General features: G+C 42.3%; 1 protein-coding gene across 2 annotated transcripts in view; it reads right to left on the bottom strand.

The window, feature by feature from the left end:
- CTDP1 (CTD phosphatase 1) overlaps positions 1-9,867 on the bottom strand; it is a 101,453-nt gene extending 91,586 nt beyond the window's left edge. Inside the window, exon 1 of one of the 2 annotated variants that reach the window (XM_088064042.1) lies at positions 9,458-9,867. In XM_088064042.1, coding sequence (XP_087920168.1) covers positions 9,458-9,789 — 332 coding nt within the window. In that variant the 5' untranslated portion in view covers positions 9,790-9,867. The remainder of the gene's footprint in view (positions 1-9,457) is intronic. The other variant, XM_005525238.3, reaches the window with a different exon arrangement.
- Positions 9,868-12,909: the final 3,042 nt, after the last annotated feature.

Genomic DNA, 12,909 nt, shown 5'->3' with positions numbered 1-12,909 from the left:
GGTTTCCTCAGATCTATTTGGTACAAAGAGAGACCTCAAATACCACAAGAAACACACAGACTGAGTTGTCACTGTGACAGCTTAAAGCTGCTGTCCTTAATCTGATGCCATATGCCCTTCTGATTTGCATTAGAAGATGTCTAAGTATACTAATGCAGAAAAAGGAGATACTGGTGTGTAAGTGAACAGAAGTTGAACAGAAGTCGCTGCCCTGGTTCAGCAGAATGCTCAAGGGGATGTTACTGGCGAACTGTCAAGGGGTAAAAATACCAAATGAACACATCTTCAGATCAATTATTATTAATACCAGCTACTACTGAATCAACCAACCGATCTAGAACAAATATGAGCACAAAATCCTTTAGTTGTTAGATAAAGTCAGAATCAACCTAAAGCCTGCTTCTACAGTTTCGTTAGTCAGATTTCTGACATTTTTGTTTGCTTATATGGGAACAGTATTTTGCGGTGTATCTGCAGCATTTAAATCCCCTACTAAGAGTCCTTACGACCAACTTACATCAAACCACAGCCTTTGTTACACAGGACTCCAGTTTTGTAGCAAGGTATTTTCAAAGCCTGAATCACCTTAGTCTCACCGTGTAAGAGTATTTAACCACTGGATTTATTTATTTAACCTTCATTAATATCTTTGAGGAAGCAGAGAGAGTCCCTGAAAAACTGATTAAAAACACCAAGGATTCACAGTATCACATGGCCCTTGTTGCTACAGGCAACACATGGACTACATGTGTTGAGCCTCTTTAAGCTGTTGGAGGAAATGTCCACTACAGCTACTTGACTTACACTCAAGGACAGCAAGCACAGACAGCTGCATTTCAAATATGCATGAACCCCAAAGGCTTCACCCAAACAAGTCAGGCCTTTTGATAAAATCCCCCCCAAACTCAAACAAAACCCCCATACCTAACCTAGCCAACTAGGTAATAACTGCTGCGAGCAGTAGCTCACAGAAAGCACAGTTCCCACTGCAAGGCATCATCTCAGTTCTCCAAAGCTAATGGGGAAATTACCGGTCTTTATTTTACTAATTTTACTCTGTTAAATACACAGTATTCACAACTACGAGTTGAAGTGTTGTGAACTTCCTTCTTCTACTTTTAGGCAAAATACCTATTCGGGTTTAGACTAAGGTCATAAACACTAAGAGAAACACAGAGTTTCAGTATTTTATTTATAATCCAAAAAAAACATTTTAAGCTTGAAGTAAGTCTATTTCCACGATTTGCAAGGCTTTAAGTATTTCCATTTACTTCTAGTGAAGAGTTTGCATTACAAGCAAGGAGGTAACCCTCTTTCACCTTATATGCAGACATCTGTGATCAGATTCTTACATGTTTCAAAAAGCCACTGCTAAGAGTTAACAACATATAATAAAAAGGTACAAAAAACACCCCAAAATGGGCTTGCAGTTCCTTTTGCGTAAGTTTTAGTAAATCTTTAAAATATTACTTACAATGCATTTTTTATTTAGAACATTTTAAACCAGAAGTATTATTATTTAGGAGAATTTAAGACTGATTTTTTTTAAAGGGAAAAGGTAAAAAAATAGTTCTCACTGCTTTTACATGGAACCCCTTCAAAACAATGAAGCTGAATAAATTTAGAAGTGGAAAGATCAAGCCTGTAACTCTTATTTATATAACTTATTTATATAACTTATTGCTATTCTTTAGCAGTAAATACTTCTAATAATCACAGAAGAAAACAGGCTGTCATATCCCAGTAATTCATTTAAGCAATAAACAGTTCTGCAGCCCACTCCCCCCATTATTGTTGTCAACTGCTAACATTACTTTTATGCATTTGCTCTTCTATTGCCACTTCTCTCTGAATGCAGTGCTAGCAGTCATGAGGCAGTTCTCAAATACCTGCTGCAAAACTCTCCCTGGGAGTTGAGGAACATCCATCTGACAGCAGGATCATAGCAATTCAAAACTATACAATGAACCCTGGCAATCTAAGTAGCACTTACTCAAAATTTTGAAGTGACTGACGAGTGACTATATAGCCTTCCAATTGACAGAACAAGAATTAACCTAAACCTCCAGTTTTCTCAAACGACACTTGAACTTTCACATCAGGTACTAAAGAATGGTACTCACAGATGAACTGCTGCAAATGCAGCCAACAGCTAATTTTTGTTTTTTTCAGGCATACACCTCTCCTTCAGATAAAGGCACCTAATTTCCTCTTATGTCAGACCAATTTGCCACTGTATTCCTCCTACAGCACAGTCAAGATCACCTGTAATTACTGGAACAAATCTGGTTTGCCTCCTGCAACTGCAGGTGCTCATCTAGAGAAACAGCAACAAATGAACACCAAAACAGCCTGGACACCAGGTCAGAGAAAGGTGACTGAAAAAGACACAATTTCAAACACACACACACACACACGCAGAACTGACATCAAAGCTATAAACATGGACTTTTTTTCTTCCTGTGCAAAGAAATCTGGGAGGATCCCAGATCTCCCCCTTTGCCTTGGAAAGCTGCATCTATTAACAGAATATTGTATCTTCTATAAACATTTAATCACCTTTCTCACTGAAACCACTTAGGCAATCACAGTGCCTTTGTCTGTTACTTCCAAAAAACAAATAGAACCGGAAGAGGCTTACTGCAGGATGCACAATCCTCAAGTCTAACAGCTTCCTCTCATCCTTTCCCTTTATGGATACTGTGGCAAACTTCTCTGGACATTACATCCTGCCTGCTCTCCTCTGGGACTTGCTGTTAAACCAAATGAACACGCTTACATAGGAAAAATTAACGACTCTTAACACCCTCAATAGCAATTATGAGCCAAACTGTCCTAAGTTACACCACAGTGTTCAAACGAGGTGCAGCAGCTCCACATTTGACAACAACCATATGACAGCAAAAGCATCACGTGAGCCCAGAAACCCAACACACTCTGAGAGCAGAGGACAACAGCTTAGAAAGCTGCTCAGCTATTAAGAGAAAAGGGTGATAAATTATTGCCCTGGAAATTGAAGCTTTCTGATAATGTTTTCATAGTTTTAGTTACTTTCCCATGAAAGTTCCATAAACACAAGTTGTTTATCACATTCCTTCTAAGAAATGTCTTGACAGATGTTTCTCATGACCAGTGTGCTTGGGAAGGTGGTAATTATCCAACCCCTGGTCGTTGTCAAGAATCTATAAATACTGGAGTCAGAGAATAAAGGCACTGTTTTATCTGTTCTGACACGGAGAGGTGTTCATGTGAATCATTTTGTGTCCTCTAGCAACAATAAATAGGGGTAAAGTTAATGAAGTTTCTCTTAAGGAATGCTTTCCTTTGCTAGGGCCACTTCCCCTCCACCCCCGCTCCAACCCCCGGCCCTTCTGTGAATGAGAATCCACAGCATTCACTCCACTAAGCTCAGACCAAGACCATTTGCCTTTCACACCTTTTCAAATACTGCAAAGTCTTAGATGTAATTTTTAAACTAGGAAGCACTAGAAAGCAAACAAATAGGCATTATTCAATTCTACTGTGTCAACATCACTACCTTATGCCACACTTTTTCTTAGAACAGTTGTAGAAAAGCCATTTTGTTTATTTTTTTAAGATATTAGTGCAATAGTGACCTGGCAATATCCCAACTCTTGCCTTAAAAAAAAGAAGCATTTCCTTTAACACAGCAACGCATTGTTAAAGAAAACTGGGGGAACCTTTCCATCCTCCAAAGCCCCTTTAAGACGAGTAGTTTCTCCTGTTGGTGACAGTTCTATCCTTCCCCTATTTCCATCCAATTCTGTAGGTCTAACTTCAGCATAGCCAAACCTAGACAAGATGTATAATCAAGATCTTTAAATTGTAACCTGTAATGCATTACCTGCTCTCCAGGAAGTAATTTCATGCTACCCTAAATGCTTTATAAAAGGCAACTACTGCCAATTCAGCTATTTGTATATGATTTGTATATGGTAGAAGACCTTAAATTAACCTTTAATTTTTTAACTACACAGAAGAGATATCCATAAGAATATTTTTAAACTGACAATTTACAGTGAATTGTCTATTATCATTTTCCAAAAGAAGTCCCAAAAATTAAAGGTTGGCAGCTCTTTACTGAACCTTGAGGATAGTATGTCCCATTTGCAAATATTTTTCTATATTCTTAATGATTTTTAATAATTTTCAGTACCATCACCCCATATTCACTTTTATTTAGCAAGTATGAATGTTTCATTAGCCATTCACCTAAGGGGAGTTTTCCATTAGGTAAATCTGACCTTGAAAATCCAAACAGCTGCAATCCCTGCTAGGGCAAACCCTTAAGTTAACACCAAACACAGTCATCAAGTCAGAAAGGTCCAAGTAGGCATGCAAGTTGTGGTACTGAGATTGCTCAAGAGAAAAAAACCTCTTTGGGTCAAGACAAACTTTCAGAACAATTCAAACCTGAAGTTTTGTTGCTCTCTTCCCTCCTCAAACTTTTCCAATCCCTCCCAGGACAAATGCCTATGTATTGTGCAACATAAAAATTAAAAGTCTCATTGCAGTCCCCCCATGAGAACTTTTGTCCGTACGTTTTGTCTTCAGAAGAAAACAATTACAGAAAACCATGTGGCAGTTGCTGAGAAGAAACAACATGCACATTTGCCTTTGAAAAAGTCTGGTTTTCTAAACAACTCAAGTATTAAAGTAAAGCTCAAAAATACCCTAAAGAAAATAAACAGCAATAACGAAAAAAGAAAATCCATTACCATTTGGGTAAAAATACAATCTATTTCCACCACAGACATCTACAAACCAACATTTTTTAAAACCTGCTACAACCTGCTTGTAGTTCTACAATGGGATGCACACAACAGTACTGCAAGCTATCTCATTCTGTCTGCTGGCCCATACACTCACACAGCAAAAAGTCCTAGAGCTCAAGTAAGATGAGCAACTCACAGTACAAATTAAGAGAGACAAAAATGCCCTGGTTTGGGAGAAATCTTGTAAAGATAAGGATGTTACTAAAGACTATCATATGAAATGCCAAATGGAACATACACAACCTCAAAAATGTTATTCTCCTGTGTTGACATGCCATTTATTCCCTTGATGACTCTACTGACATCTACACAATCACTTGCTCTGACCCATCTATGGGCTACTGCTGAAAGGATAAATTACTCCCCCTTTCCCTACACCACACTCCTATTGAAGGAACTGAACAAAATGAGGGAACAGATTACTACAGACCATTTTCCAGGAGATTGGGTGGGAAGGAGAGAAAGAAAAAAGGATGAGAAACCAAGCCATCTTTAACCACATGATTTCCAACACCCTACTCAATGCAAGCTGAAGGCACTCAAGTTTGAGCAACCCTTCCAGCCAACTCTCACAGTAGCATGAAGCAATCAGGAAACCTCAGTCTAAGAAAACCACACTGACAAAACCTGCATACACGAGGCTGCCACAACCATACTACTGCTAAACTCTAAGGCTGATGCCCATTTCCAACCAAACCCATTAAGCTCTTAGATAAAGAAGCTCCTACAAGTTTTGTGAAAACATGGCCAGGTAAAGAAAAGGAACTTTGTCCTCTACCATTCAGTACTATGAGCTATATCTTACGAGCTTCCAACTTGTTAGGTGCCTAGGAATAGGAGAAAGAAAAGGCAATGAAAGACAAAACCCCTCATATAGAACTTGCATCTTTTTCACTATTCAATTCAACAAAACACAAGAGAGAGTCTTCTTTTAATGTTTCTTGGTATCACAGTATATGGCAGAAAGGAGAGGGATAGATTTTTTTAAAAAAGAGACACAAGTCAAAAACATGCAAACCAAAACTTATTAAAAAATAATGGGATGAATTCCATAAAAAGGAATTAGACAAGAGATAAAATAAGTTGGGATTGTTAAGTATTATTCAACAATCCTCAGTGTTTGGCATTGAGGGGTTTTTTTAGACTCATAACTTCATTAAATATTTGCCAGGCTATTATGAAAACATTTGTGTCTAACAAACAGCAAGGTGTTTTTCCTGTAGTTTGTTAAAAGCGTCACCACTTTAAAATAAACTGCAATTTATTAGCATTTTATTCCCCTTGGAAGACTGTAAAATGCATGGTACTGGGGCCTGAGGTTAAGTGGACAGTAAACTAGGCCCTGAGCCTATGTGACATTAGATAACCAAAAGAAGATATTCTTTTAAAAATATATAATCAAGTTTCTGGCACAAAAAAAAATATCAAGCCATGACACAAAAATCTACAGTTTCAGAGAACACATCCCTACCTCTTTCCTGATATCTTCTCCAAAAATGAGAAGTTTTGCTTCACTAGGATGCAGATAGTTTAAACAAGACTTTTATTACAACACAAATATACTCTATAGAAGAATGTGAATTTTTGGTATTAAAGGTATATGGTAAGACACAAAGATACCCAGGTTAAATATGCAGGTAATAAATATCTCAGAAGACTCTTCTAAAGTGAACCAAACAATACCCTTGCAATAGTCTGTCCCATCAGTAGGGAAATAATTTTATATCAGAAACACTTATGTAAATATTTGCATAAAGCATTAATACTGACCCAACCCAGAATCCTGCCATACCTGGAGCACCTTCAGAATGATTAACTTTGATGGATAATTGGCACTAATGATACACAGACCATGCAGGATTTTTGGCATTTCATTTGTTGCTCCTGCTACCCATCAAAATGACGCTTCATTAACATCAAAGGCTTTCATTAACTGCTTCCTGCAATCCCTGTTATTTACAGACCTAAAAGGTTAAGACACCTTTCTCTCTCAAGTTCCAGACTGACATGTGATGCAAGCCTACCTCTACAAGAATAAGCAAAAGCTACCTAATGCCTGCCTGCCTTGAGCTGTCTCCTGGGGAAAGTTTGCATCCCTGTCAATGCTAAAAAGCGTGTAATAACACTACAAAAAAATTAAGTGCTATAAATGTGCAAGATTACTATCATGCAGCAAAAGAATTTCATGCTTGATATGAAATAAAAATAATCAGAAGTTAAAAATGTGCCTTCTTAATTGGGATAGACTTTTGCTAAACAATGGCTTTATTTCCACAATTATCATGACCTAACTGACATAGAAGAAAATTTAGCCACTCGTATTGTTTATCCTCAAATAAAAAGGTTTGATCAGCTTATCTTCTCATGTTCTAACGAGAAGTAAAAATATTTTGAATAGAAACAGTACTTCTACAGCGTTTCAGGGTCTGAAAAATACTTGTAAATATCTTTGGTTCATAGAGAATTCTGTGCTAAATCAGCCAAGTTAATTTTTCTGAAGCCAGCATGGCACCTACCATTCTGGATACTTTGGATTATAAAAAGGGCATCTTCTGCAGATGATGAATAAACTTCAGCTATATTACACACTTTAATCACAACTGTGTTTTAATATTGCAAAATCTTAACACATTGAGATATTGTTGATAGTTAGTGAAATGTTATTATTTCAATTCCACAAAATGGGAAGCCACAGGCAAGATATTAAATGCTTGCCAAAAAAAGCCTTTAAGTGACCAGTAAAATGCAGTTTTGTCTTCAATTACTGATCAATTCTACTACCCTTAGGTCATGCTTATTCTACCTCTTCACTTGAACTTCTCCCTTGCACTCATCCAGTAAATACACTGCAACATGCAACAGAGGAACCTGACTGAAAAGTCAGAATTCCTGTAGTGTAACACCTAGCAATGGTCAATATCAAATACAATCTTTCAGCTGTGTGAGATACAAATATTCCAGAAGCCAAGAACAATGGTAATAAAGAACACCATTTATTTTCTAATTGTCTCGAAGCAAGGACTTACTAATTCAAAGCAATCAGTGCACTCCAGTCCATTAACACTGAGCAAAGCTAAAACAAAAATGCTGCTACATCAGCAGGAGACCCAGACTACTTTAAATTGATTACATTTTTCACTTACAATATTTTTAGTTTTCCTTCCAAGTGCTTAGCTAACACAATGATAAGACCAGATAAAGTTATTTCCCCTTCTATGCAGTGCTAGCAACATGAATTTCATCATGCATACGGCGTTTTAAAATTTCAGTCTGTACTTTTAAGATCTTTTTTAGTCTGACCTAGCATTTACAGTACCTTTGTTCTACATCAGGTATTAAAAATTGTCCATGCTGCACCAGATGCAACAGCAGAAGCTGATTGGGCACAAAAGGAAAACCACCGTCTTATCTCAGAAAGAGGTACTTCTACAGCAAGGAACACACAGCTTGCACCTCCTCGACAGGACATTATATGACTGACTAATACACAAGACTGCAGACTGTTTTTTTCTCTTGAATCTTTGAGAGCACCCTCATACAGAGATGTTTTGCATATACTAATGAATTTCAGTCAAGAAAATTTAGGCCTGGCTGCTCCCACCTAAAAATCAAGAGAACTGCAATCAAAGAAAATAGCTTGCTCTCATGAAACAGAGGAAGTAGATTGTTTAACTAGTTTCCTGTTGAAAAAGAATAAATCTCCCTCAAGTACAGGGTAGCAGGTTATTCGCCCAATTTAACCTAGAAATCTGAGTGGCCCACTATCCATCAGGCATTTAAGAATTTAAAAGTCAATGAACATCCAAGATGAACATCAAGACAATCCCATTGCTAAACTACAGAAAAAAAAAGCTTTTAGCCCCTTGCTCTCCTGAAAGTTAAAATGACAACATCTTGGTTATATTTGTGCAGCAGCCTTCTACATTAAAAGATCTACAGTATTGAAAACATTTAGGCTGCCAATATTACGTGTAAGGTACTCAGTAATTTTAAAATGCCTTGCTGCACTGTTGTTTCCCATTAAAATTCCTTCTATTGAGCACAAAATGCTCTCTCTAGGTTTGCTCCCTGAGTTTGGCACCAACCTAACCGCCTAACTAGAAAGAGTACATTGGGAGAAGGGGCAGTAGCAGAAACTGATGCACAGTAGTTCCACCTGAACACGGGGAAAAACTTCTTTATTGTGCAGGCGACTGTGCAGTGGAAGAGGTTCCCCACACTGTGGAGCCTCCCTCACTGCAGATACCCCAGCACCGTCTGGATGCAATCCCGTTCAACACGCAGTAGGGCCACCTCACACGAGCAGCGAGGCTAGACCAGATAACCCATGGTGATCCCTTTCACCATAACTCATTCTGTGATTTCCAAGTAGTGTTTCCAGTAAGAGCAGCGTTTGGAGAACCCCGACACAGCAGGAGGGATGCTCAGCTCTCTGAGGCAGAGCTCACAGCGAAGGGCTCAGCTCTGAAACACGGGAGTGGAGCACGATCCCTCGGCACCTCCCCAGCCGCTTCCTCCTCCTTCCCCTCGCACGGCAACCTCCCAGCGCAGAGCTCCGGAGGAAGGGCCTTTGTGAGCAGGGCCCGGCCCGGCCCCCTCGGAAGAGGCGCGAAAGCCGCGTCCCGCCAAGGCCGCCCGCGCCGCCCCCGGCCCGCACTCACCCGGGCGCGATCACCTGGCCGGGCCGCGCGCAGAGCTCGCGCACCACGCCGGGCCGCTCCGCGCGCAGCCTGCGCTCGGGGCCGCCGCGCTGCGGGCGGGCGGAGGCGCCGCTGGCCGCGGGCGGCAGCGGGGCGGCGGCGGGGCCGGCGGGGCGCGGAGCGGACGGCGGCGGCAGCGGGGCGCAGGGCGCCAGCACCGACCCCATCTGCACGGCCGCCCCCACCGACACCTTCCACTCCAGCAGACGCAGCGGCCGCGGGCCGGGAGCGCGGATCTCCGACGCCGGGGCCTCCACGCCGGGCCCGCCGCCCCGCTCCGGCCGCTCCTCCATCGCCCCGGCCGGGGGCGGAGGGTAGGTCAGAGGTGCCCGGCAGTGGGGCCGAACCTGCCGCTGCCGCCGCCGGGGGGGTTTTGGGGCGCCCTGATAGTCACCGGTGGCGCCGACAGCAGCGGGGTCACGGCGGCTCCGCGCAGGCGCCGCGCTGCGCGTCCTGCCGCGCTTAAAGGCACAGGCACAGGCGGCCCGGCCCGCGGGGCGGCGCGGGGAGGAACTACAGCTCCCGGCAACCCCCGCGGCCCCGCCCTCCGGCCCCAGTGGCGTCACAGAACCGGACTTGGAGAATAGTCCGAGTTGGGACACGCGGGGATCATCGAGTCCGCCTTCTGGCCCTGCACAGAACGCCCCCAGAATCATATCATGTGACTAAGAGCGTTGTCCGAGACTCTCTTGAACTCCGTCAGGCTTGGTGCTGTGACCACGTCGCTCGGGAGTCTATTCCATTGCTCAGCCATCCTCTGGGTGAAGAGCCCTTCTCTGTTTCACCGGCTGTGTTGGTTTAGCCACAGCCAGCAACCACGCCCTATGCAGCCACTTTCTCACTCCTCCTCCAGCAGAACTGGGAGAGATTTGGAAGGGTATAAGCTGGAAAACTCGTGGGTTGAAATGAAGACAGTTTAAGCAAAACGAGGTATTGATTCACTGCTTCCCATGGGCAGGCAGGTGTTCAGCCATCCCCAGGACAAAGGGCCCCATCACACGTAACAAGTTGGGAAGACAAACACCATCACTCCAAATGTTCCTCCTTCCTCTCCCCACTTTATTTGACATGATGTCTTGTAGTCTGGAATATCCCTTGGTCATTTGGGGTCACTTGTCCAGGCTGGGTCTCCTCCCAAGCACTCCCCACATTCCTTGCCAGCGTGGCAATATGGAAAGCAGAAAGGGCCTTGGCTCTGTGCAAGTCCTGCTCAGCAATAACAAAAATATCTCTAAATTATCAAGCCTGTGCTCAGCACAAATCTAAAACACAGTCCCATACCAGCAACTGTAAATAAAGTTAACTCTACCGTAGCAAAAAACAGAATACCAATCTAAATCTCCCCTGACAAAGTTTCTGGCCATTTCCTTGGTCCTGTCTCTGGTCACCACAGAGAAGAGATCAGTAGCTTCTCCTCCTCTTCCTGTTGGGAGAAAGCTGTGGACTGCAATGAGGTCTCCTCTTAGTCTCATCCAAGCTGAACAGCCCAAGTGACCTCAGCTGCTCCTCATACAGCTTCCCCTCAAGACCCTTTACCATCCTCATGGCCCTCCTTTGGACACTCTCTAATAACTTTATATCTTTATTTTATATTATGGTGCCCAAAACTGTGCACAGCACACAAGGTGAGGCTGTACCTTTGCAGAGCACATTTGGACAGTCACCTCACTTTGCTCTGTGCTGGTGCTGCCCAAGGCCTGGGCCCTGAGGAGCCTGTGGAAGCTCTGCAGCACTCTCCAGGTCTCCCTTGGGTCAGAGGGCAGGTGGAAAAGGAGAGCACCCTTGCCTGGCAGAGCAGCCACCTTCCCTGGGCTCTGGCCCCACACCACAGTACACTGGCAGGGCAAGGAGGAGGAAAACTGACTGGAGCTGAGGTCAGAGATGTCCCTAAGGGTATGTGTGTGTCTCCATCAAAATTTGCCATGGACATGCTTCTTACCCATGGCAGCCACATGGCAGGGTACTGACCTCTTTAAGAAAACCAGGAAAGACTGTCAATTTTATCCAAATTCCCTGAGTGTAATCTTGCCTTGTGTGTTTGAAGATTAGCTCAGGTAAACAAACTCTGTTGGTGCTGAATGTCCCATTATTGTATGTGGAGAAGATAATCTTGGCAGCAGAGCAGAAACATGGCACAAGAATAATCTGGTTTTGTTTGCCCTACACATATCTCAAGCTGATGGTTGCTTTGTTTTCCTTTTGTCTGCTAATGCCCCTCAGTCAAAAACCCACATTTAAGGTCATGCAGCTTTACTAACACCTGCCATTTTCTTGAAAGCTGGCCTATCACACAGCTTTTATGTTTCAGTGTTGTATCTGTCATACCAGACCTCCTTGGAGGGGTAAGGATAGACAATATTTGATCCCTCACCGGTGGGTATGATGGAGTGACAGAAGTCTGACACTTTAAGTGAGGGATGAAGTGAGAAGAGCTCACTTGCCCTTACCAATTCTGATACATTAACTCTTATCTCTGGAACAAACTAAAGGTATGCTGCAGTACTACTGACCTCAGGAAGCCTGAGCCTGCAGCCCCTCCTTCCACAATAACTATTTTGTGATTTTCTCTGCACCTGTAATTGTGCAGATGAACAGCTCAGATGGGAGAATAACAACAGAAATCTACATAATAATTATTATTGTTTCTGGTTACTTTGATTGCACTGAGACAAAAGTTTACAAAATAATTGCACCAATCAATCCTAGGTAGGTGCGAGGGAAAATCCCTGAGATGCATATGATGAGAGCATTAGGGGAAGAATCTATAATTCTATTAAGCAGTAGAATCCTAAGGAACACACCGTATTAGGATGCTTGACTTCATGTCTGGTTATACCAGATGGCTTCCATCAAGAGGCAGATGTTTTCCCCAGTCTTTCCCTCAAAAAGGACATCAGAATTTAACCACGCCTTTGTATTTGAATACATAGCATGAACAAAAGCATATGGTGTAGAAATCAGCTTCATAGAACTGTTAGGTGAAAGCACTGGGGTGGTAGATACAGCCTTGTGGCAAAGCACTTCTTGAAAATGATAGATTTAAAAAAAATACATGCATTGAAAAAATATGGCTGCCTTCCAAGAAGATAAATAAGATAATCTGAGGCGCAGTTACTTAAGGTTGAAACATGCTTAGCTAAGACTTCTTTTAAAATAAAAGATGTGTTATCCTGCTTTATGTGTTGTAGCTTTAATGAAAATTCAAAATGTGTTATATAATGCCTCTTAAAGATGACTTGGCTGAATATTTTCCTGTTCAGACTAATGACTGATTCTGTAAGCCTGTCGCAGCATACTTAATCCTCACTAATACCTGTTCCATAGTAATTCTTGGGAGTGTGTAGAGCACAAGGTGGTCAACCTCCCAAAATCTCTGAGTGGCTTACAGAGATCTGCAAATGGGGGAGAGCCAC

This window comes from Pseudopodoces humilis, chromosome 1 (genome assembly GCF_049639895.1).
Source record: "Pseudopodoces humilis isolate 2021_Gansu_Grassland_sample_001 chromosome 1, ASM4963989v1, whole genome shotgun sequence".
Classification (NCBI taxonomy): domain Eukaryota; kingdom Metazoa; phylum Chordata; class Aves; order Passeriformes; family Paridae; genus Pseudopodoces; species Pseudopodoces humilis.
Note: the sequence above shows the minus strand (reverse complement) of the source record. Positions and strands in the feature narration are given on the sequence as shown.